Source organism: Camelus bactrianus, chromosome 18 (genome assembly GCF_048773025.1).
Source record: "Camelus bactrianus isolate YW-2024 breed Bactrian camel chromosome 18, ASM4877302v1, whole genome shotgun sequence".
Lineage (NCBI taxonomy): Eukaryota > Metazoa > Chordata > Mammalia > Artiodactyla > Camelidae > Camelus > Camelus bactrianus.
In genome coordinates, this window is record NC_133556.1 from 14013789 (window position 1) to 14034770 (window position 20982).

Genomic DNA, 20982 nt, shown 5'->3' on the forward strand with positions numbered 1-20982 from the left:
GAAATGGCCAATTCCCAGGCTGGAACAGATAAAGTACAAGATGAGCCTAGAATAATGTGTGCCAGAAAGTGAAAAAGATGGAGACTTAGACACATGAACCAGGTTTAAGTCAGAGACAAAACAAATAATGAGACTGAGAAGGCCATGAGGGAGTCTTCTGATGTCAGAGATGTTCTGTTCATCTAGGTGGTGATTACATAGGTGTTCATGTAAAAATATTCATCATCAGCACACTTAAGATCTGTATACTTTACTGTAGGTAAATTGTACCTCAGCAAAACAACTTAAGAAGACTAATGACAGTAATGGATATAACAAACTGAATTCAAAAATAATCTGAGACCATACTGACACTAAAAATTGTAAATAAATGGAGAAAAAGACCATCTTTATAGTAGAATGCCAACTAATAAATGTAGAAAGAATGATAAAGTTAAAACATCAACATTTTGTAAGCCTCACAATAATTGACTTGGGCAAAATCGGCATTAAAATTATTGGTGAATACTTGCTGGGGAACAGGATATTTATACAGATGACTTTTTTTTATTATAAAGGAAAAAAGGTATCTTTGCCTTGCAGAAATCTGACAGATACTACCTTAAAACTAAGTTGCCAATGTTACCAATAAAAGGACAAATTTGCATATGCCTCTTGATGTGATGTATTGAGGACATACAACTTATGTAATATTTCTGTCAAAAATGCATAATCTGAATCCAACCATAAGAACTCAAATTGAGAGATATTCTACAAACTGGCCTCACCTCAAAACGCCATGAAAGACAAAAAAAAAAAAAAAAAAAAAAAAGAATGGATGAGGACCTACTAAAAGTTGAAGACTATGGCCTGAACTCATCCTTACAAACACCTCCTGACATTTTCTAAGTACAAAGCACCACATTTCAGTGATAATCACCTCTAACCCTACAGATCCCTGGGAAGTTCCTAAAAAATTTAAACCCTTTTGCCTTCCTGGGGGTTTCAATGAAAGGCGCTGTGGTTACTGAGCTCATTTTATAAATGAGAAAACCAAGTCTTGAGGGGAGAATTATTTGAAAAAGCAGGGTAATAATGAAGAGAGTCAACTGTGAAGAACATGTGCTTTGTATTATTAAACCAACCAACCAACCTAGGTTTGAATGCAACCCCTGCTGCTTATTATGAGACACTGGATATGCTTCTTGAAACTTTTGAAATGTAAAAGCTATAAAATGGGATTATACTACCTACCTCATTAGAGTGTATGAAAATATTGCATGTAATAAGATACAGTATTTGGCACACGTTAAAAAAATGTTGAAGACTAAAGAGATACAACAAATTAAATATAATGAGTGTTCCTACACTGGACCCTAAAGCAGAATTTGCTATAAAGGACATTATTGGGACAACTGGCAAGTTTGAATATGAACTATGTATTAGAATATAATATTGTAGGGGTAGGCTACAGCTCAAGTGGTAGAGAGCATGCTTAGCATGCATGAGGGTCCTGGGTTCAGTCCCCAGTACCTCCTTAAAAAATAAATAAATAAACAAACCTAATTACCTCCCCCCACCACACAAAATATATATAGAATATAATATTGTATTGATGTTAACGTCTCTGAATTAAATAGTTATACTGTAGTTATGCAAGAGAATACCCTTGTTCTTAGGAGATAGATTATGAAGTCTTTAGAGATGAAGGGCATTCAACTTACCCTCAAATGGTTAGATTATATATTTAGAAAGATAAAAAAGCAAATGTGGTGAAATGTTAGACTATAAATCTAGGTGGAGTACACGAGTTCGCTGTACTATTCTACTGTTCTATAGATTTGAAATTTTTTCAAAGTAGAGTTAAAAAATAGCAAGAGCTAATATAATCAGTTTTGAGGGGATGGGATATTCTCTTCTAGTAAACTGAAACTGCTAATTAATAAAATATTAGCTTTAAAAAAGTTTTTGTAGAAAATCTATCTAAAATGAGTTATCCTCACACCAATTAAATCAGGATTTCTGGGGGGTAAGGCTCAGGCTTTTTAAGGCTCCAGGAGGTTCCACTGTGAAGCCAAGGTTCAGAACCACTACTGTATGTATGGCTTGTACACATTGTTGTAATTCTAACCTCTGGGACCAATGATGGGTTCTCTTCACTTTTCCTTCCTGCAGCACTTTGAAACACTGAAGATCATCATGTGCCTCTCCTTCCCCTTTAATCTCTCTTCAGTGTGCAACATCTCTAATTTCTTTAGGTGCTCTGCTGATCTCTGCATTATGGTAAAGTAACCCAAAAACTCCATCCCAGACCACATGTACTCCAGGAGACATGTACTAGAATGTCCAAAGCAGCATGATTCGTAATATCCCAAAACAGGAACATTGCAAAAGTCCACTAACAGAAAATGGGTACATTGTAATATAGTCATATAATGGAATACTATACAGTAAATGAAAACTATGGCTACATCAAATATTGATGTATCTCACAATGTTAAGTAAAAGAAGCAAGATACACAATGAATCCAGGGGGGTGGAGGGTGGGAAGGGATAGATTGGGATTTCAAAATCGTAAAAAAAAAAAAAAAAAAAAAAAGACACACAATGAATACATGTGATTCCATTTATATAGTGTTCAAATGCAGGCAAAACTAAACTACATTGTTAGAAGTCTGAATACCTGTGGGTAACACAAGAAAATACCTGTGGGAAGAAAGGAAGTAGTGAGTGCGAGGGGTATAAAGGAGGATTTGGAGTGCAGGCAATGTTCAATTTCTTGACTGAATAGTGGTTTTTCAGATGTTTTCTTTGTGTTAATTTATTGAGCTTTGCATTTGTTCTGGCTATTTTCCTTTATGTGTGATACACCTCACAAAAATTTAAAAAATGTTTAGAATATTATCATGAGGCTCAAGATAAAGGATATGAAGATTCATTATAATCATACAAACCTCCACATACAGGGTTGCTGTTATCCAAACCTTTCACTACTCTTCTGACTCTGGAACTAAACTGTCTGGATTGAATTCCAGCTCTGCCACTTACTAGCTGTGTCACCTTCGGTAATCTGTGCCTATTTCCTCAACTATAAAATAAGAACAATTGTACCTACTATTGAGTGATCTTGAGGCCTGAAGAAGTGAAGAAATATAAAATGCTTAGAACACAGCCTGGAACATAGTAAGTACTCAATAAACAGTAGCTGCTGCTATGACTCTTCCTCTCTGGCCTCAGGGTCTCTGTTGATATGTAAGGGAGAAGCTTGGATGTTTCCAAGAAGGGAAACTTCCAGAAGAAGGAAAAAGGGGGGGGGGGGAATCCTTTCCTCCTCTTGGAACTCCTAGGTAAGGGGAGATGCAGACTTCTGCCATTAGTCAGATGTCTAGCCTGGCTCTCACCAAGGGCCCAGGGAAAAGCAAAAGAAGAAAAATTAAACAAGAGCATTTCACCACTAAAAAAGAGTTTTATTACAAAACAAATACTAATAAAATCAGGCCTGGTCTTCAACCCCACCTCCTGGAGGCCCCGAGGATGGGGTAGGTTGTGGGGAATAGGGGATGGTGAGCACTGAAAGAACAGAGCAGGCTGACCTCCCCTCATCAGTCTCAGCTGCTGCCTCCTTTTATAAGGGCTAAAGAGCTCTTCCAAAGTCCTTTGAGAGAAGCACCATCCTTCCAGCCAGGAAGTACCACTGTTCGCACTGGACCCTAGCAATGTCGCACTGCAGGATCCAGGAGGTGTCGGCTAACTCTCAGCAGAGGCCACCCAGGGTCACTCAGCCTGGGCGATGGCGTAGGAGAGCAGCCATAGAAGCACAGGGCCCAGGATAAGGACAGCAAGCCAGGTGGCAAAGCTGGCCAGGATGAACCTCCGGGCCCGGGCCCCCCAGTGCATTGCCTCCTCCAACCGGCCTGCCTTATGCCGCTCTTCCGCCTGTGGGGGTAGGTTTTTGGTTAGGTTCTCCCCCTGCTTCTGCTCCCCAAATGCCCACGGCCCCACTCCAACCCTACATCTTTGTCATGGCTCAAAACCTCACACCCACAACGTCCACCTCTCTTTCCAGTTTCTCTCTCATATCTCATCTGCAAAGTAAGGTACCCACTCTGCTCTTCCTCCTTTACAGGATGGCTGTTGTTAGCTCACAAGATCACTTATGGGAAAGTATTTTTCAGTCATTTTATTCCCCATCCTTTTCTATTCATCCCAGATTCATTCAGAATTTGGAATTCATGGCAAGAAATAGTGAGCTATCTTGGAGTATTTCACTCATGTCCAATCAAACAACACCTAATTAATATCTCATTAGCCTAATGGGCCTCATCTTTTTCCATTAAGGATTTTTTTAAAAATGATTTTGCCCTAAGGAAACCCAGAAATTCTTATGATGATAAAAATACAGCTTCTGGTTAAAATATAACTAAGGTTAAGGGATTCCAGTATGATGTTTAAGTTAGCCTTTGTGGACTTTCGAAAGGTATGCAGTCTCTGTTAGATGTTTTGAAGTGGTGAAGCCCTCTCAAAACTCCCATAGCTTCTCCTGGACTCTACAGGTTGGTCTAATTACTGCTCAGCTGCCCTGAGTCTTGCCCCTTCCAATGCATCCTCTATGTAGTAGGCCCTGAGATTGGATTTTACTGAAACCCAAATTTGACCATGCTGTTCTCCTTTGCAAAAATCCTTGAAAGGCTCCCCAGTACTTCCTAAATAAAGCTGAAACTCCTAAGCACAGCACTGGAGGTTCTCGGGAATCTGGGCCCTCCAGCTTCATCTCTCACTATTATTCCTCACTGGTTTAGTCATGCTGAACTAATGGTCCAGGTTGCCTGTGCTCTCTTCACCTGGAACACCCTTTCACTCTTATTCATTCATCTTTTAAGATTACGTTCTTGCCACTCCCTTACGATGCCTTTCCTGTCACCTACTCTACTACACACAAACATATAACTGCACACACATATCCTCCCTAGCTCCCAGAATACCCTGTGCTTCCTCTATTAAAGTACTGGTGAGCTGCCTTTTGTTAACAATTTCACAGTCATCTCTTTCATTAGGCTGTTGGCCCTTTGACTGCAGGAACCATGTCTTATTCTTATTTCTGGCACCAGGGCCATAGCCAAGCTTTAATAAGTACTTATTGTTTGAACGATGTAGACAAATCAGGTATACAGAACCATTGCCTTAATACACTCACACCCCTGCTCCCATAGGAACTGCATTCCTCACCTTGATGGCAAACACAAGGGCCAGGACTCCCAGGCAAGAGCAGCCACATACAACGCTAGTAGCTGCCAAGTAGCGGAGGCGGAGCCAGCAGCAGCGAATGGGGGATGGAGAATGAGCAGCTTCCATGTTGCTCACCAAGACCTCCACTGCCTTTTCCTCGTCCTCCATCACCTGTGGGCGATACAGTCAAGACACTTATAAGCCCAACAACTGAGCCCTTGGTTTGCCTTGCTCAGACTCTACCCCTCTCTGATCACATCCTCATGGCCTATACCAACTCTCAGAAAGGTTGCCTCACTGGGAATTCCCCAAGTGACTCACAGACCAAGAGGAAACATGCAGCTGGAATCCTTTCTCCTCAGCCTAAGATTCCGAGTCTTTAAAGGCAAGCTAGTGTGAACACAGCATTATCTGTATTACTGTTTTGAAAGTGGGGAGAAACAAAATGACAGGGGCACCCTGAGAAGCAGTAGAGAAGAACAGAATCCCAAGAAGTACTAGGAATCTGAGACTAACCAAGTCAATGATTTTAAACTGTTTTTCAAAAGGCCCTAAAATTCCTTGAAGTACCTTAGAGGCTGCTCTCAAATATTAAGGAGGGGGTCAGAGAATGGCACCTTAGGCCCTGTACCCCACTTCAAGCAAAGGAGCAATTTCCTATGAAAACAGTTTTGGGATAGGGGAAAAACCACTCACCTAAGCTTTTATAGATGAAGAAACTGAACATTAGAAAGATCTCACCTCCCCAAATCAGTCTCCCTTTCTATGTTGACTCCCTGCCACCTCCTCTCTCAATTTTAACTCATGCTATACACAATCAAATTAACACTCTAGACTCCAAATGACCTCATAACCCACACAGAAACCGGCATAATGATGCTGTACTTAATCATTTCTCATCTAATTCTCAGAGCTCTGGCATCAAGCCACTTTTCTACCTTCATTTCTATTCCCCTACATTCTAAACAAAATGGAACCATCTGCAGTTCTCTGAACACAAGTAACAAAAGCTACAAAAGGGGAAATACAAGGGGCAAGACAACCAAAGAATGATATATGCCACACAAAGCTGTAGGAGAAAGGATGTGAGGAAAGAACTCAGATGAGGTAAAGACAGATACAGTCACCAGGGGGAAAAAACAAGGAGAGGATCTAGGGAACTGAGATCAGAGACAATGTAAAAATGAACAGGGACTTACCTGGCTATAGGCCTTGAAGGACTGTGAGTTTCGGCTCCAGCCTCAGGTTTGATTTGGCTTGGGTGGAGATGGAACTGACTCAGGGCTCCAAGCCAAGCCCAAGGGTGGGGTTGGGTGGCCAGCCACCATCTGAAGAGCCCCAGGAGCTCGGAAGGGGGTGGGGCTGACTCAAACCAGTTTGGCTAGATGGAGAAAAGCAAGGGAAGGCAAAGGATGGAGCAACAGGATGTAGGATGCCTGCCTTCTGGAAAGGGAGTGAAAGCACCTGAGAAAGAGGGATAAAAGCAACAAAAAGTCTGAGGCATCAGATAGCTCTGAAGGAAAGTCCAGGAACCAAGGGACTAGAAGGGAGGAGAGAAAAATGTGAGTCTGAAGGACTTAAAATTGACACTTCAGGGAAAGGTACCCTACCAGATCAGACTTGCCATTCTCTTCTCTTCTTGGGTGGAGATTTCTGCCTCAAAGATACGTAACTCTGGGTTAGAGATCAGGTACTAAGGTCTTGGAAAGAGCAAGCAAGAGGAGAAAAACGATGCCCAAGTTCCCACCCAACCCTCCACCAGACCAGAAAATCAGAAGCCTCCTTACGCGGATGCTCATACAGAAACTAAGTTTATTATTTTTTCTTCTTAAAAAAAAAAAAAGAAAAAAAAAGAAAAAGAAAACTCATTGTAGAGAGAAGCCCCTCCCCCTTCCCCTAAGGGTGGGGGGCTGTAAAAGATAGCTGGGGGATCAAGTACAAGGGGGTGGGGACAGAGACTATCTTGCCACCCTTAACACTGCCCAGCCATGTGGGGTGGAAGGGAAGGGGGATATGTGAAAAGCCCCGTTTCCATGACAACCGGTTGCCTACCCCCTACTTTGGTGGAAAGAAGGGAGAAGGCCCCTGTCTCCCTGGAGAATTTCTCCCTCTCGAAAGACTTCAAGTAGTGGTTAACAGAGTCAGGCCTGGTCGCGGAGGGAGAGGGGCCATGGCGGAAAGTCTAGGTGGAGGGGCAGCCCACTCACGTCTTGGCCTTGCGGCCTCTGTGACTAATGGCAGGGCCAGCCAAGTGGGGAGGGGCACTGCTGCGCAAGATGCGCTGGTCCCCTTGGTTGGTGGCCCCACCAAGCCGGCGGGGGCCAGGCCGGCGGCGTGGTGTCCCGTCCCCTTCCTCCTCCTCACCTGAGGCTTCAGCCTCTGACTCCTCTACTGAACCCTCAGGCCCCAGGGGACTTGGAGGTTGCAGGCGGCTCCGCTTTGCCAGCCCAGGACCACCGCCAACTGAGGCCCCTGCCCGTTTGCGAGGCACCTTCTCAGTCTCTAGTGGGGGGACTAGAGACCCTGGACGCAGCCGGGTGGAGCGCAGTTTTGGAGCTAACGAGACCACAGGAGGTGTCAATTCTAACCCGCCTGGCCCACTATCTGCTAAATCCAGGTCATCCTGAATTACAGCCACCACCATGGACCCTTCACTCTTCCGTCCCCGCATTCCCTCTGCTTCAAGCCGTAAACGGGCCAGGCGGGTGAGGGGGCGGCTTCCATCCTCATCAGAGGAACTACCCTCACTCTCCCCCTGGCCCTGGGGTTGCCGCTGCTTCCCCAATCCATAGCTTTCGAGGCCAGAAGAACTGTCACGGTCCAAGAGAGGGAGCTGGCTGGGCCGAGGTGATGGAGGATTCTTGGGAGGTCGGCCCCGCTTCCGCTTGGGTGGGGATGTTGAAATGGTGAGAGTGGTGACAGTGTTGGCGACAGTAGCAGTGGGACAGGCTAGGAGTGGTGGGAGTGGTGGCAGGGGTGGTGGTAGCGGGAGTGGCTGTGTCCGGCTCTCTAGGTTGCCATCCCCTGGAGAGGAAATGGTCCCAGGAATGGGCAAATCTCGGGCCTTAGGGGGCCGCCCACGCCTTCTTTTCTCCACAGGTGATAGGATGATGGGCTCGGGTCTATGAATTGGCTGGGGTCCAAGAGGCTGGGGCCCAGGAATAAGCTGGGGTGCCAGCACAGGCTCCGCAACAATAAGGGTCTCAGCCCCAGGGACTGGGTCAGTCCCATTGGTTTTTCCCTTAGAAGTGGATGAAGGTGCCTCATCCACCCCTCGCCCAGCATCTGCTGGAGACCTGTTCTTCTTGGGGGGCCTCCCCCTCCGACGTTTCACAGCAGGAGGGGTGATGGCAAGTAGTGCCCCTTCTCCATTTTCTGGGCTGCCCCCACCAGTCACCCCCAGCTCAATGCGACGGCGAGCTATGAAGGGCTGCTGGGTTGGGGTGGGCAGTGTGGATGGGGGAGCAGCTTCACAGGGACCACTGGTGGGAGGTGAGGATTCTGGCCCCGACATGCTGCGGGCAGACGGACTTCCTGGGCTGGCACCAGTCTCAGAGACTCCAGGCACTAGGGTGCTGGCAGTTCCCCGCTGCTGTCGTCGTCGCCGCACCAGTTCCTTTTCCTCTACCACAGTCACTAGCCGTCCTGGCAGCTTGCGAAGCACTTTGGGACCTGGAGACTGCCCTGGCCTACCAGCCCCCTGACCCCTAATTTCTACATCGGCACTGGTACGACGCCGAGGGGGCCGGGCAGGCGAAGGACCCTCAGGTGTGGAGGTGGCTGAGGATGAGGTTGATGGGGCTGTGACCTCAGCTTGTTCAGCTGAAATAAGTTCCTGTGGTTTCTCTGGGGTACAGGTTGGGGTCTGGGCCTCCACCAGCTCTTCTGAGTTCTTGTCAGCCTCCAGTGGCTCCTGAAGTAGCTCATCAGATGCTGCTGAAGGTGGGAGCTCCAGCCTATGGCTCTCACTCAGACACGCGGGCACCTCCTCACCATCAGGCAGCACTGAGAGAATGGTCGCCTCTGCAGGCTCGGGCACTTCCTGCTCTTGACCGTTGGGGACGCTGCCAGCCGCCAGGGTTGGGCTAGGTGCAGAAGAGGTGAGAGAAAGGTTCTTCTCTGACATAGGCAGGATCTCAACAGCAACTGGTAACAGATCCTTAGGGGGCACAAGAGTAACTGGGGAAGTCTCGGAGCTGGCCTTATCAGCCAGCTCCAGGGACTCAGTAGATGCCACTGCTTGTGCACATAGTTCTGCCTCAGGCCCCAAGCCCAAGGGGAGGTTGGTGACTGGTGGGGAAATGGGCACAGAAGGTAGACCAAGCAGGAGAGGGGAGGAAGGAGTTAAGAGAGAAGTTTGGGCTGGAGGTGGAGTATGAGCTGGTGGAGGGGTACAAGCAGCAGGAGGGGTACAGGCAGAAGAACAAGAGGGTGGAATCTGTGCAGGTGGAAGAGGGGGAGAAGGCAAGATATGGACAGGAAGCATGGTTACTGGATTTGGGGCTGAAGTGGGGATCGGGGCAGAAACTGGGACAGGGATTGGGGCAGGAATTGCAGCAGGAGCTGGAGCTGGAGTGGGTCGAGGCCTAGGTGCTGGCCGGGAAACTCGCTCCCTGGCAGGGCTGTAGCGGGTGGGTGTGGAGGTGCTGCGGGTATGATGGGTGGATGTGACAGGAGTGTGGTTTGCCCCTTGAGTCTCAGCCCGGGCTCCACGAAGACGCTCACTGACGCGAGTCCCTGGCCTTTCAGGGGCCTTGGCCTTCTTACTGCGCCGGTGGCTGCCTCCACCAGTCCCACAGGAAACCTCATCCCCAGCCCCTGGCCCCTCCTCCTCCTCTTGGGGTAGGCGGAACACCTCCTCCTTGGCTTGGTCCAGGTCCTTGCGGGCAGCTTCCACTTGCTCCTACCAACAACAGAGCCCAAGGAGTGGTCAGAGGGAGGCAAGCAGGGCGGGGAGTGGTGGAAAGCAGCCACTTTTCACTTCTATCCCCACTCCCGCGAAATACTCACTTCTGCCTGCTTGAGCTCCTCTCGGCTCACCTCCTCCAGTGAGGCTTCCAGGAATTTCATGGCATAGCGTTCAATGGGGGTCAGCTATGGGGAAGAGCAGTGGTGATGAACATAGGGACCTGGTGCCCAGCGCCCATCATCCTTGATTATTTTCACCAGGGAAGACAGAAGGGTCACAGAGTCCAGAGGAATGAGGGTGAGGCTGAGATCTAGTGGAGCCAACACTGACCTGTTCCACAAGGGCAGCAATTTCCTGTTCAGCCCGGGACATCTCCTCATCTTCAGCCCCAGGTCGACCAGCCTCCTCTCCCTCACCAGCAGGAAACCCATCATTCTCATTGAATTCTGCAAGCTCAGCCACCTGTTCAGCCTTGGCCTGGGTGGCCGCACGGATATCCTCTTCATCCTCAGCCCGGCACAATGCCTATGAGGGTATGGGGAAAGAAAACATGTGAATTAAAGAACTTCATATCCTGTGATTTGATTCTGGTAAATGTTTGAGGCCAAGTTTACACCAAACCAGGTTTACATCAGAACTCAACTCTCTTCTAAGCCCCCCAAATTACCAAAGCAATGCAGTGGTCCCCATAAAATGGAATAGGTTCAACCAGGAGTTCCACCAGAGACAAAAACAACTATTTCAGAGACCTCTATTTCCACTTCTTTTCCATTCAAGTCAGCCTTAGAACTCTTTAAAAAGCAGTCCCAGAAAGTCCTGAGCACGAAAAAAATTCACAATTCTTTTTTGCACTGAGTGTTTCAAGACAACAGACTAACCACATCTGATTATTCCTCTGAGATGAATATCTAGGGAGCTCAAACCAAAGTCACTGAGGGAAATAGCCTGGAGCATGCTCAGCAATGAGAGAAAGGCACTTAGTAGGAAAAAGCTTCTCCATGATAATCCACACCTGTAGTTCCTAAACCTCTACTTCTGAAAAAATACAAATGCCCAGACCTCATTTCTCAAAAATGATTTAGTAGATTTTGAGATGGGGCTCGGGAATCAACCTTTTTCAAAGCCTTCCAAATGATTCTAGTATGCATCAGTGTTGGAAAATGAGTTTTACACCATATACGAAGCACTTCTTACATTCACTACGCCATTTAATCCTCACTTCCTTCCTTCTCATATAGTACTTCAGAAAAGTGAAAAGCAAAGCTCAAAAGGTTAAATGGACTTGGCTTAACAAATACAATTATTAAAAAGCACTGTTGGAACTCAAACCTGGAACTGAGGACTCCAAATCCTGTCTGTTTTCTACCTATGAAATCATGTGAACCAATAAGCAATCTCCTCACAACTATCAAAGGCCAACTATAATCTCAGAATCAGCAGAAAGAGTTCTTTCCCCTGGGACAAGCTCATCAGACAACCATTAGCTCTACTCTAGGGACTGCCCACTTGTTTTTTCACCTGCTCTAGGATCTGGGTCTGCTTGCTGGCCACAGTCTCTTCTTCATCTTCAGGGGCAGAGGGTACAGATGAGCCAGATGGCTCCTCCAGAGGCATATCAAACAGCTCTCGGATGGTCTGCTTTGGAAAGAACACAAGAAAAGTGTCAGAGCCAATGGAATGCTGATCCCATGTCTACTGCTCTAAGGCTGATAGCTCTTAGAAGTACCAGAAATACCAGTGGCTGAAGAGGCAAGTCTGTGGAGGTCAAAGCATCCTTTTTAATAAGCAGTAGTATCTCCTACAGATGCAGTTCTCTCCTGCATAGGGTGGAAGACCTTAGTACCTGTTTAAAATAGGCTGTGGTGAAGTTGCCTCCCTCAATAGCCATGTCTCCCAACATTCTCTTCTGATTTGCCTTTTTTAGGATGTTCTCCTCCACTGTCCGTTCACTGATAAGCCTAGAGGGTGATGAAGGCCACATGTAAACAGCCAAATACATCAATAAAAATCCTATCAGCAAAAGGAAAGCAAGGTGAGGGGAGACTAGGCAATACCTATATATGTGGACATCTCGAGTCTGGCCAATTCGGTGACAGCGATCCTGGGCCTGAGCATCCATGGTAGGATTCCAGTCGCTGTCATAAAAAACAACAGTGTCTGCCCCCGTCAGGTTCACGCCCACACCCCCACTTCGAGTTGAAAGGATGAAGCAGAATATGCGTTTGTCTGCATTGAATCGTTCCATCAAGGCCTAGAGGAAAAGGGAAAAAAAGATAGTATTGGGAGACATATCCCCAAAAATAGATCAAGGCTTAGTGGGGCCCCTCCTGGGACTCTGAGCCCTAGAAAAAGGAGACAGAACCCGAAGTGAGCCTCTAAGGGCCGCAGATGCCTGGGTTACCTGTCTCTGTTCAACTCTAGTAGACCCATCCAGACGCAAGTAGAGGTGGCCATGGTAGGTGAGAAACTGCTCCAAGACATCTAGCATTCGGGTCATCTGGGTGAATATGAGCACCCGGTGGCCCTCCGCCTTGAGCTGTCGCAACAGCACTGCCAATGTTTGCAATTTTCCTGAAGAGATATGAAGGGGTACAGGGAACTAGCTGTAAGCTGGAATGGGGAGAACATTCAGCACTGGAAGGCTGTATAGCTGAAAGATAAAGCTTTTAGGCTAGGATTTCAATTTACCCAGGGGATCAAAAATATTTTTTATATATTTTCTTCCCTTAAGGGTTCCCCTCTTCAGTCTACTCCTGTCTTGGCTCTGACTTCTTTCAGTCTAGCTTGGAGTAGAGTAACACAGACCCTCCAGGGGAAAAAGAGAAATCCTCAATGGTGTATAAGCAAGAGATCTTTAAGTACTACACTGAGTTATACCAGCTGAAACACAGAACAGATTTATAAGATAGATACCAACAAATCCAACAATGTCATGACTTATAGACAGAGACTGAAGGTCACTGAGATCAGAACCATATAGGCAGGATCTCATGAGATTAGCTAGTCTAACCTCCCATTAAACATAGAAATAACTTCTATAACATTTCTGAGTAAGTCAGTTTCAACACTTTTAACAAAAACTTTCAATTCATCTATTCCGAATGGTTTCAAATGTTACAGAATTATTTTTGACTGAATTATTTATTGAGCACATACTAGTAAAAATCCTGCTGACTTTTTTATATTCTAACATATAAGCAATCTCTAAACATGTTACAATAGAAATATCTGTGCAGGTTTGTGGCAGAAACTAATCACTACTGTCCAACAGCCATTCTTGGTTAACAGAACCTGATTAACATTGTAGACACCTGGCAGAGATCTCTTTTTCCCAGGGAAGACATACCCCAAACCAACCCTAGGTGATGAATCATTATTGGACTAAATAAACCACAGTTCCTCTTTGCCATTACCCTTTCAGTGATTGTTCTAAGGATGGGCATAAAGCCCAATTTGAGCCAAGGAGTTTTGAATCAGTCAACTGAAGGGTTTTCTTTTCTCAGAAAAAATAAAGACTTGCTAGGAGTGTTCTGTCTCAACCCCTCGCTTCCTGCTTTGAACACTGGTGTACTCCCTGGAGTTACAGCAGGCATCTGAAGACCATAAAGAAATAACTATGAGAATAAAAAGATAAAAGCTAAGGATAGCAGGCAAAGTCCTGGGTCCATGAAGATGCCACTAATCCACTTAACCTGCCATATACCACCATTCTCAGCATTTCTCATTAAGTAAACAATAAGTGATCTTGTGGTATAGCCACTATTGGTTAGTTTTGTTTCTTGTGGCCAAATTCATTCTAACCAGTAAGATTCTAACCAAAAGACAAGAATCTTTGCCTTTTCCCAAAACAAAATCTACTATTTACTGTAGTTTTGTACCACCATACACCTTTCCCTGTAAATCTGAAAACTTCATGCTGTGCTATCTCATTTGCTATTGTGTCCCAAATGAATAGCAAAATATAACAGATGCTCACAAAATAATCACTGAATAAATGAGCTAGCACACATTTTCAACTTTCATCAAAGTCAAATTCATGAATGCCAAGAAAACTCATCATAAGGCCTACCCATAAGCATAACCTAAAAAACTGCCTAATGTTTCATGAAATCCAGAGACTTCATGTACAGCATCCCTCTGATATAGTAGTCTTGATACTAAGACAAAAAAATGGTCAAGGGGATCCTCACTAGCCAATGAACTCACCACAATCATACTGGATGAGCCTCAAGTCAGGAAACTGGGTGCGCATGTTACACACAATACGGTGCAAAGGACGAGCCCGGGGCCAGAGCTCACAGGCCAATTGCTCCTGGAAGGATGCCTGACGTGGAGCCAGCCAAGGAGGTGGATGGCAGGCATGCAAGGAAGGGGGAGGTGCCTCCACAGGAGGCATGACAAAGATGAACCTGTAAAAAGAAGGTAAGCAGTATAAAACATGGAACTCTGAAAGGCCCTAGAAGTTAGCACCTTCATCAGTCCTAAATGCTACATCCACTCAGAGGCCCCAAGACCCACTTCCCATTAGCACTTAGCCCTGCCAACCTCTCAATGATTTCTGACAGCTGGTCTAGTCGTTGCTGGGGAAACAGTACAGCCTGGCGGGCAGCCTCGGTATAAGTCCAAAAGGTGGGGTGGCTGGGGCCAGGAGAACGAGGGCCGATGGGGCTGGCAACAGGTTGGGGCAGGGTACAGAAATCCAGGACTTCAGTCCCATACACAGGTGCCAGGGCCCCATGAGCCTCACTAAGTTGGAAAATCCGTTCCAGGCGTTCAGACCGCTGCCGCTTCCGCTTTTCCTCCAGAGAGTCCTTAGGAAGAGAGGAGAAAAACACAGAAAAAGTAATCAGCGTCCTCACAGAAAACCAAGCAGTTCCTCCCCAAATTAAACACAATCTATGGAAACCTAAGATACAAAAATACACTATGCTTTTTGTTTTCCAAGGTCTCAATGAGACTTATTACTTTCATGATGTTAAATTAGGTAAGTTCTCTGCAAGAAGAAACTGATCTGCCAAAGCAGATGCTTAAATATTCAAAATTAAGATGTACATATTCAAAGAGCTTACAGAATGGATAATTTATGAGAATTTTCCCACATAACACTTAACTCCAGAATATCCAAGTTAGTTTACCTTTCTGTAGTAGAACCAAAACAATAATTAAAATCCCTCCTCAAATTACCGATCAGGATACAGAGAGGTTAATCAAATCCACAGCAGGTTTCTGCCAAGGGCCAGGCTGGAATGGGGCGAGATGGGAACAGCTCACCAGACAACTAAATACCATTACCCTGAGAGAAAAAAGGGGAGTGCCCTCGCTGACAGGAAATCTGTATGACTTTGACCCAATCCTTTCCCATAGCTGTGATTCCAATTTCACAGGCTATAAAGCCACTTCTTGTTACACTTACCACACTTGTAGTTTTACATTTGTATGATTCTTTGATTAATCTCTTCTACCTTAAGCCCCATGTAACATGAACCATATATGATCTTGCTCACTGTAATCACCCCATATCTAGCTCAGTATCTAACAGCAAAAAGTAGGTTCTCAATAATATGTTATTAGAATGAACAAATAATGGAGACGGGACCCCAGAAGTTGGTCCTGAAATAAAGCAGTGTCCCAAGTCTCCCTTCTTGACTGCCACCTTAAGCTTGACCTCTTGGCTCCTGGTAATCTAAGTGAGGAAAGAAAACATCCCAGCAGAGGGAATAATCATTAAGGCCAGCTCTCAAAAGTAGTAGCAAAAGAGAAAATATTTGCAAATCATATATCTGAACTAGGACTTGTATCCAGAGTATCTAAAGGAATAAAATAAAATAACCCAATTAAAAAGGGCAAAGGATCTGAACAGATATTTCTTCAAAGATACACAAATGGCCAACAACCACTGAAAAGATGCTCAACATCATTAGCCATCAGCAAAATGCAAATCAAAACCACAAGATACCACTTTACACCCATCAGGATGGCTATAATCAAAAAGACAATAACAAGTTTTGGCAACTATGTAGAGAACCTGGAATCCTTTTAAGCTGCTACTGTGGATGCAAAAGGTACAGCTACTTTGGAAAACAGTTCGGCAGTTCCTCAAATGGTTAAATACAGTTACTGTAACCCAGCAATTTTACTCCTAAGTTTATATCTAATATAACTGCAAACATATGAAAGACACAGAATCTTATACATAAATGTTCATAGCAGCATTATTTATAACATTCAAAAAATAAAAACAATCCAAATGTCGCCCAATCAACGGGTGAATATATAAAAAGTGGTATATGCATACAATGGAGTATTATTCAACAATAAAAAGAAATAAAGCACCAATACATATATATTAGTTACAGCATAACATGGATGAACCTCAAATATATTAAGCTAAGTGGAAGAAGCCAGTCACCAAAGACTACATGTTATCACTCCACAGTAGGTAAATCTACAGAGATAAAAAGCAGATTAGTGGTTACCTAGAGCTGAGAGGAATGGAAAGGTTTAGGGATGACAGCTATGGGTATGGGATTTCTTTCTAGGGCCATGAAAATGTCCTAAAGTTGACTGTGGTCATGGTTCCCTAACTCTATGAATATACTAAAAGGCATTGAATTGTACAGTTTAAGTGGGTAAACTGTATGGTATGTGACTTACACATATCTCAAAGTGTTTAAAAGAAAAATTAGTGTCAAGAAGCCATTACCTACTTGCAGAGTAATGAAAATTCAGCACAGACCATGGGGTTGCACCCTTGGGCTAGGGACTAGGTTCTCTTCTCTCTACTTCCAAAAAGCCAGATCAAAAGTGGAATCAGTGGCACTGATGGAGGGTGGGGAGCTGGGGCTGAAGCAAAAGATAAGCAGCAGCTCTATTACCAGAGTGAGAAAAAGGTAAGAGGACCTGGAGGAACTCACAAGCTCTTTCTTCTTAGTACCTCCTGGGTTATTTACTCTGAGTTGTAACTTTAACTTAACCAAACATATATGGCAACTATGTATGACAGAAAAAAATGGCTACCAGAAAGCTCATGAAAGGACAGGGAACAGAATTCTTTTTATTGACTACTTATCCACCATGAAGGTAAAAAACTACAAGAAATGACTATCAAAGTCAGAGGCTTATGATCTTTAGGTAACTGTATTCTGTGGTGTCACTTCTCACTTAGAAGTTCAAATGCTTGATGATGGTGATGGTTTCAGCAACTGAGAAATATCTTCCTGTCCCAGAGGACTGTCTCTTTTGGGAAAGAGAAAGCAATGGAGTCAGCAATCTGTGTTCTTCCAAGTTGTGTAACCTTTGTAACATCATTTAGTGGGTTAGTTTCATCTGTAAAATGGGGCAATTAGGTGACGACACTAACTCAAAAGAGTAAGCAAGAACCAAAGAGGCCAACTGTAACAAGAAAACCTTGAACACAACGGTGACTAATAGTTTTAAAAGTACATTATGTCTTCACTTACTCCTCTGAGAAAGGTAGAACATGATTATTTCCATTTTGTAAGTAAGAGTAAGGGCCCAGGGAAGAGAAGGGTCTTGTCCAATGGCATTCAAGTATTAGGTGCACAAAACTAGACTCCATAATTTACCAAGATAAAAGTGACATTACTTTGTTCCATCCACTCTATCAACACTCCAAAGAAACTCAACTTCTTGTTTCCTCTCCTTTGAGGGAGTAAAACTTACCAGATAGAAAGGGGAACGAGGTGGTGGTGGGGGCTGGCGTCGAGGTCGGGGACCACTGAACGAGGTAGCAGTGGAGGGAGGGCTGGGGGGACCAGAGCGTAATGTCAGTGTCTCAGGTTCATCCTTGGCAACAGGCAGCCGGGATACCATGGTGACAGGCAAAGGAGCGGCACCAGATGTTGAAACCACAAGGGAGGATGCCTGGGAAGCTGGGGCCTGTGTTGAGACTGGGGCCAGTGCCAGAGTCTGAGCTGCAGCTGAGCCCAAGGTGGGCACTGGAACTGGGGCCGGGCTCAAGGTCAATGTTTGCACTGAAGCTGGGGCCAGGAGTGAAGCAGATGATGATACTGGAGCCAAAGTCAGCGTGTGAGCTGGGGCCGGGCCCATTGGAGAAACTGGAGCCAGAGGGGGTGCTGGAGCCAGAGACAGCGTCTGAGATGAACCCAGTGGTGGTCCTGGTGCCAAAGACAGTGTCTGGGCTGGAGCTGGTACTAGGGATGATGCTGGAGTCAATGACAATGTCTGAGCTGGAAAGGGCCCTTGGGGGTTCCCAGTTCCCAAAGAGAGTGTCTGAGATGGAGATGAGCCACCAAGTGTGGATGCTAAAGCTGGGGGTAAAGCCAGTGTCTGCGCAGAAGACGGACTCGGGAGAGGTGACGGAACCGAGACTGGTACCATAGTCTGAGCTGATGATGGAGCCAATGCAGGACTTGGGGCTGGCAACAGTGAAGAAGTTGAGGCTAAAGAAGTTCCTGGAGTAGATGATGAAGCCAGAACTGGAACCGAAGTCTGTGATGGAGCCAGGACAGGAGTAGGACCTGGTGATGGAGCCAGGACTGGAAGAGGAGCCAGAGAAGGAGCTGGAGAAGGAGCCAGGATTGCTGTCTGTGGAGCCACCATGGGAGCCAGAGAGGTGGCTAAAGCCTGAGATGCAGTAGGTGCTGGAGCCAGAAGGGAAGCCTGAGCTGGAGCTGGATTTGGTGTTGCCGGAAAAGGACTGGCCAGAGCAGAAGCTGGCACCAGGACGGGTGAACATGCTGGGGCCATGGCTGAGTTCAACCCTGAAACATGTGAAGAGGCTGGAGCCAATAACAGAGGGTGACCAGGTGCCTGAGACGGGGACAAGGATGGAGTTGTGGCCAAACCTAGAGTTAAGGCTGACGCTGATGGGGAAGCCCCAACTGGTGCCAAAGAGGGAGGACCAGGAGCCGCTGAGACAACAGGTGCCAGTGCTGGAGTCACATTGGTCAACAGAGCTGGGCCTGAAGCCGAAACAGGCAAGGGGGCTGAGATGGGGATGGTGAGTGGAGCTGAGGCTGTGGCAGGAAGCGCTGTGGAGACGGAAATGGGGAGTGAAGACGACACTGGAACTGAGACTGTAGAAGTCACAGGACTAGCAAGGGGAGAGGAGTTGAGAACTGGCAATGGAGAAGAAGCTGGCCCAGGGAGTGAGGATGACACAGGGAGAGGAGAAGAGATGGTCAAAGGAGCAGCTCCGGGTGCTGAAGCTGTGGAGAGAGAGGATAAGTTAGCCCAAGAATTCTTTTCTTGCTCCTTCTATTACCCTACCCACCCCACCCCTTCCCATACTCCCAATCTTCACCCGTGCCCCAGAAGACCTTCACTCCCAGACTATGAGCTCATAGTCAAAGAATCTGACAATTTAACATTTCCTTTCCTTCCAAGGTTCCAACTAATGTATCTTGGAGTGAGGCAAGGGCTCAGCAGCCCATTTTGGAGACCCAATGCAACGCGTTCAGTATGCTGATGATGAAGGGATCTGTTATGATTAAGAAACCCTCTGGACCACCCTATTCCCAGCAAAAACTTTTGGCCTCAGCCATTTGGACTCACCACTGACTTCAGGCGAAGGACTGTGGACAAGCTTGAGAAGGGGCCTCACCAGAGTGGACGTGGGTATGGGGGCCCGGGCAGCCCCCAGAGTAGGTGTGGGTAGCCGGCCAGGGGTTAATGTGGGGCGTGGAGTTAACACAGCTGGAAGCCCAGAGCTCGGAGGCCGGGGTGCTGGGGCCAATGGAGGAACTGGAGTCAGTCCATCCCGAGGGGCCTGTCTCACTACAATCTTCACCACGCCTGTATTATTCACCATGGTTGGTGGCACTGCAAGAGGAAGCTACATTGAGGGGAAGGTAGAAAAGAAACAAGAGACCCAAAGAATGGAAGAAGTCCAGGGGCAGGAGAGGGTAGCAGACAGATATCAGATACTGGCAAGGGAAAACAACACTGAGGGAAGGCTGGACAGATAGTAGCCCAGGGCATGCCCGTAAAGACCAAGGCCAGCAAGGGCAAAGTAAGTAGGAAGGCCAGGAGCCTCACCCTGGTTAGCAGCAAGCGGAAGGCTGAGGCCAGTGGGGGCAGGGGTGGTGCTGGGGGTCGAAGAAGGCAGCACAGAAACAGGGGTGGGGCCAGGGGTCGGGGCCACGGCCTGGATGAGGGCCACATGGGCAGGCTGGCTGATGAGGTGGTGCTGCCCCCCTGCTGACACCAGGTGCACCACATTCCCTGGGTTAAGGGAAGAGAGAAAGAGAGAGAGAAGCAGCTATCAGCCGGAGGAGGGCAGAGGCAAGGGCAAGAGAAGAGAGGAAGAACAGAGGGAATAGCTTCTCTAAAATGGTCTCATCCCTATATTGATCAAAAGACGCCCCACCAACCATTCCCCTTGGACTCACCCACCAAAAGCTAGGGAAAGAAACATAAAGGCTGACATCTGAAGAGAGCCACAAAAACAAAGGCACAAGGAAGAGGAGGAAATAGGCAGGACAGGGGATGGGTTTTACCTACTTTGCAGCGGGCGGGGTTGCCCCACAGCAAGCTGGCGCACCTGGGCACCAGTCAAAGTCAGCTTGTTGCCCTGGATTTGGAAGGTGAGAGGTTTGCTTCCCCCTGCACTAGCCACTGGACGTTGTGCCAGTGAGGCCAACTGCCCGATGCTGACCACTTCGCCTGCTATGAATAAAGAAGGGGCTTAATGTACATGAGAATCACTCAGCTTAACGTCACTTCACAGACCTACAAGAGGCACAAGACTCCAGCTTCTCTAACTCTTCCCCTCAATTTACTAAGTTCTAACAAGCTCAGCCTCCATCTACATACAGCCTTTGAGCTTTTGACATGCTACTCCTTCCGATCCCACTTGTTTGCTTTGCAATCTTCTTTACATCCTC

At 46.5% G+C, this 20982-nt stretch overlaps 2 protein-coding genes across 8 annotated transcripts in view; both read right to left on the reverse strand.

Moving 5' to 3' along the window:
* Positions 1-3425: 3425 nt before the first annotated feature.
* Positions 3426-6846, reverse strand: TMEM265 (transmembrane protein 265). The gene is made up of 3 exons (XM_010972449.3): positions 6405-6846; positions 5206-5376; positions 3426-3915 (listed from the first exon to the last, which is right to left on the reverse strand). Exons 2-3 carry the CDS (start codon positions 5371-5373, stop codon positions 3754-3756), a joined length of 330 nt encoding a protein of 109 aa, XP_010970751.1. The 5' UTR covers positions 5374-5376; positions 6405-6846; the 3' UTR covers positions 3426-3753.
* Positions 6847-6997: 151 nt separating this feature from the next.
* The window catches only part of SRCAP (Snf2 related CREBBP activator protein), a 31155-nt gene continuing 17170 nt past the window's right edge, over positions 6998-20982 (reverse strand). For 4 of the 7 annotated variants that reach the window (XM_045508299.2, XM_010972451.3, XM_074346067.1 and 1 more), the window contains exons 22-34: positions 20600-20764; positions 20135-20320; positions 19652-19918; positions 17798-19305; positions 14660-14925; positions 14321-14523; positions 12516-12685; positions 12169-12365; positions 11958-12072; positions 11633-11752; positions 10445-10639; positions 10216-10299; positions 6998-10108 (exon numbers count right to left, since the gene is read on the reverse strand). In XM_045508299.2, coding sequence (XP_045364255.2) covers positions 7409-10108; positions 10216-10299; positions 10445-10639; positions 11633-11752; positions 11958-12072; positions 12169-12365; positions 12516-12685; positions 14321-14523; positions 14660-14925; positions 17798-19305; positions 19652-19918; positions 20135-20320; positions 20600-20764 — 6176 coding nt within the window. In that variant the 3' untranslated portion in view covers positions 6998-7408. The remainder of the gene's footprint in view (positions 10109-10215; positions 10300-10444; positions 10640-11632; positions 11753-11957; positions 12073-12168; positions 12366-12515; positions 12686-14320; positions 14524-14659; positions 14926-17797; positions 19306-19651; positions 19919-20134; positions 20321-20599; positions 20765-20982) is intronic. The other 3 variants (XM_045508302.2, XM_045508300.2, XM_045508301.2) reach the window with 3 other exon arrangements.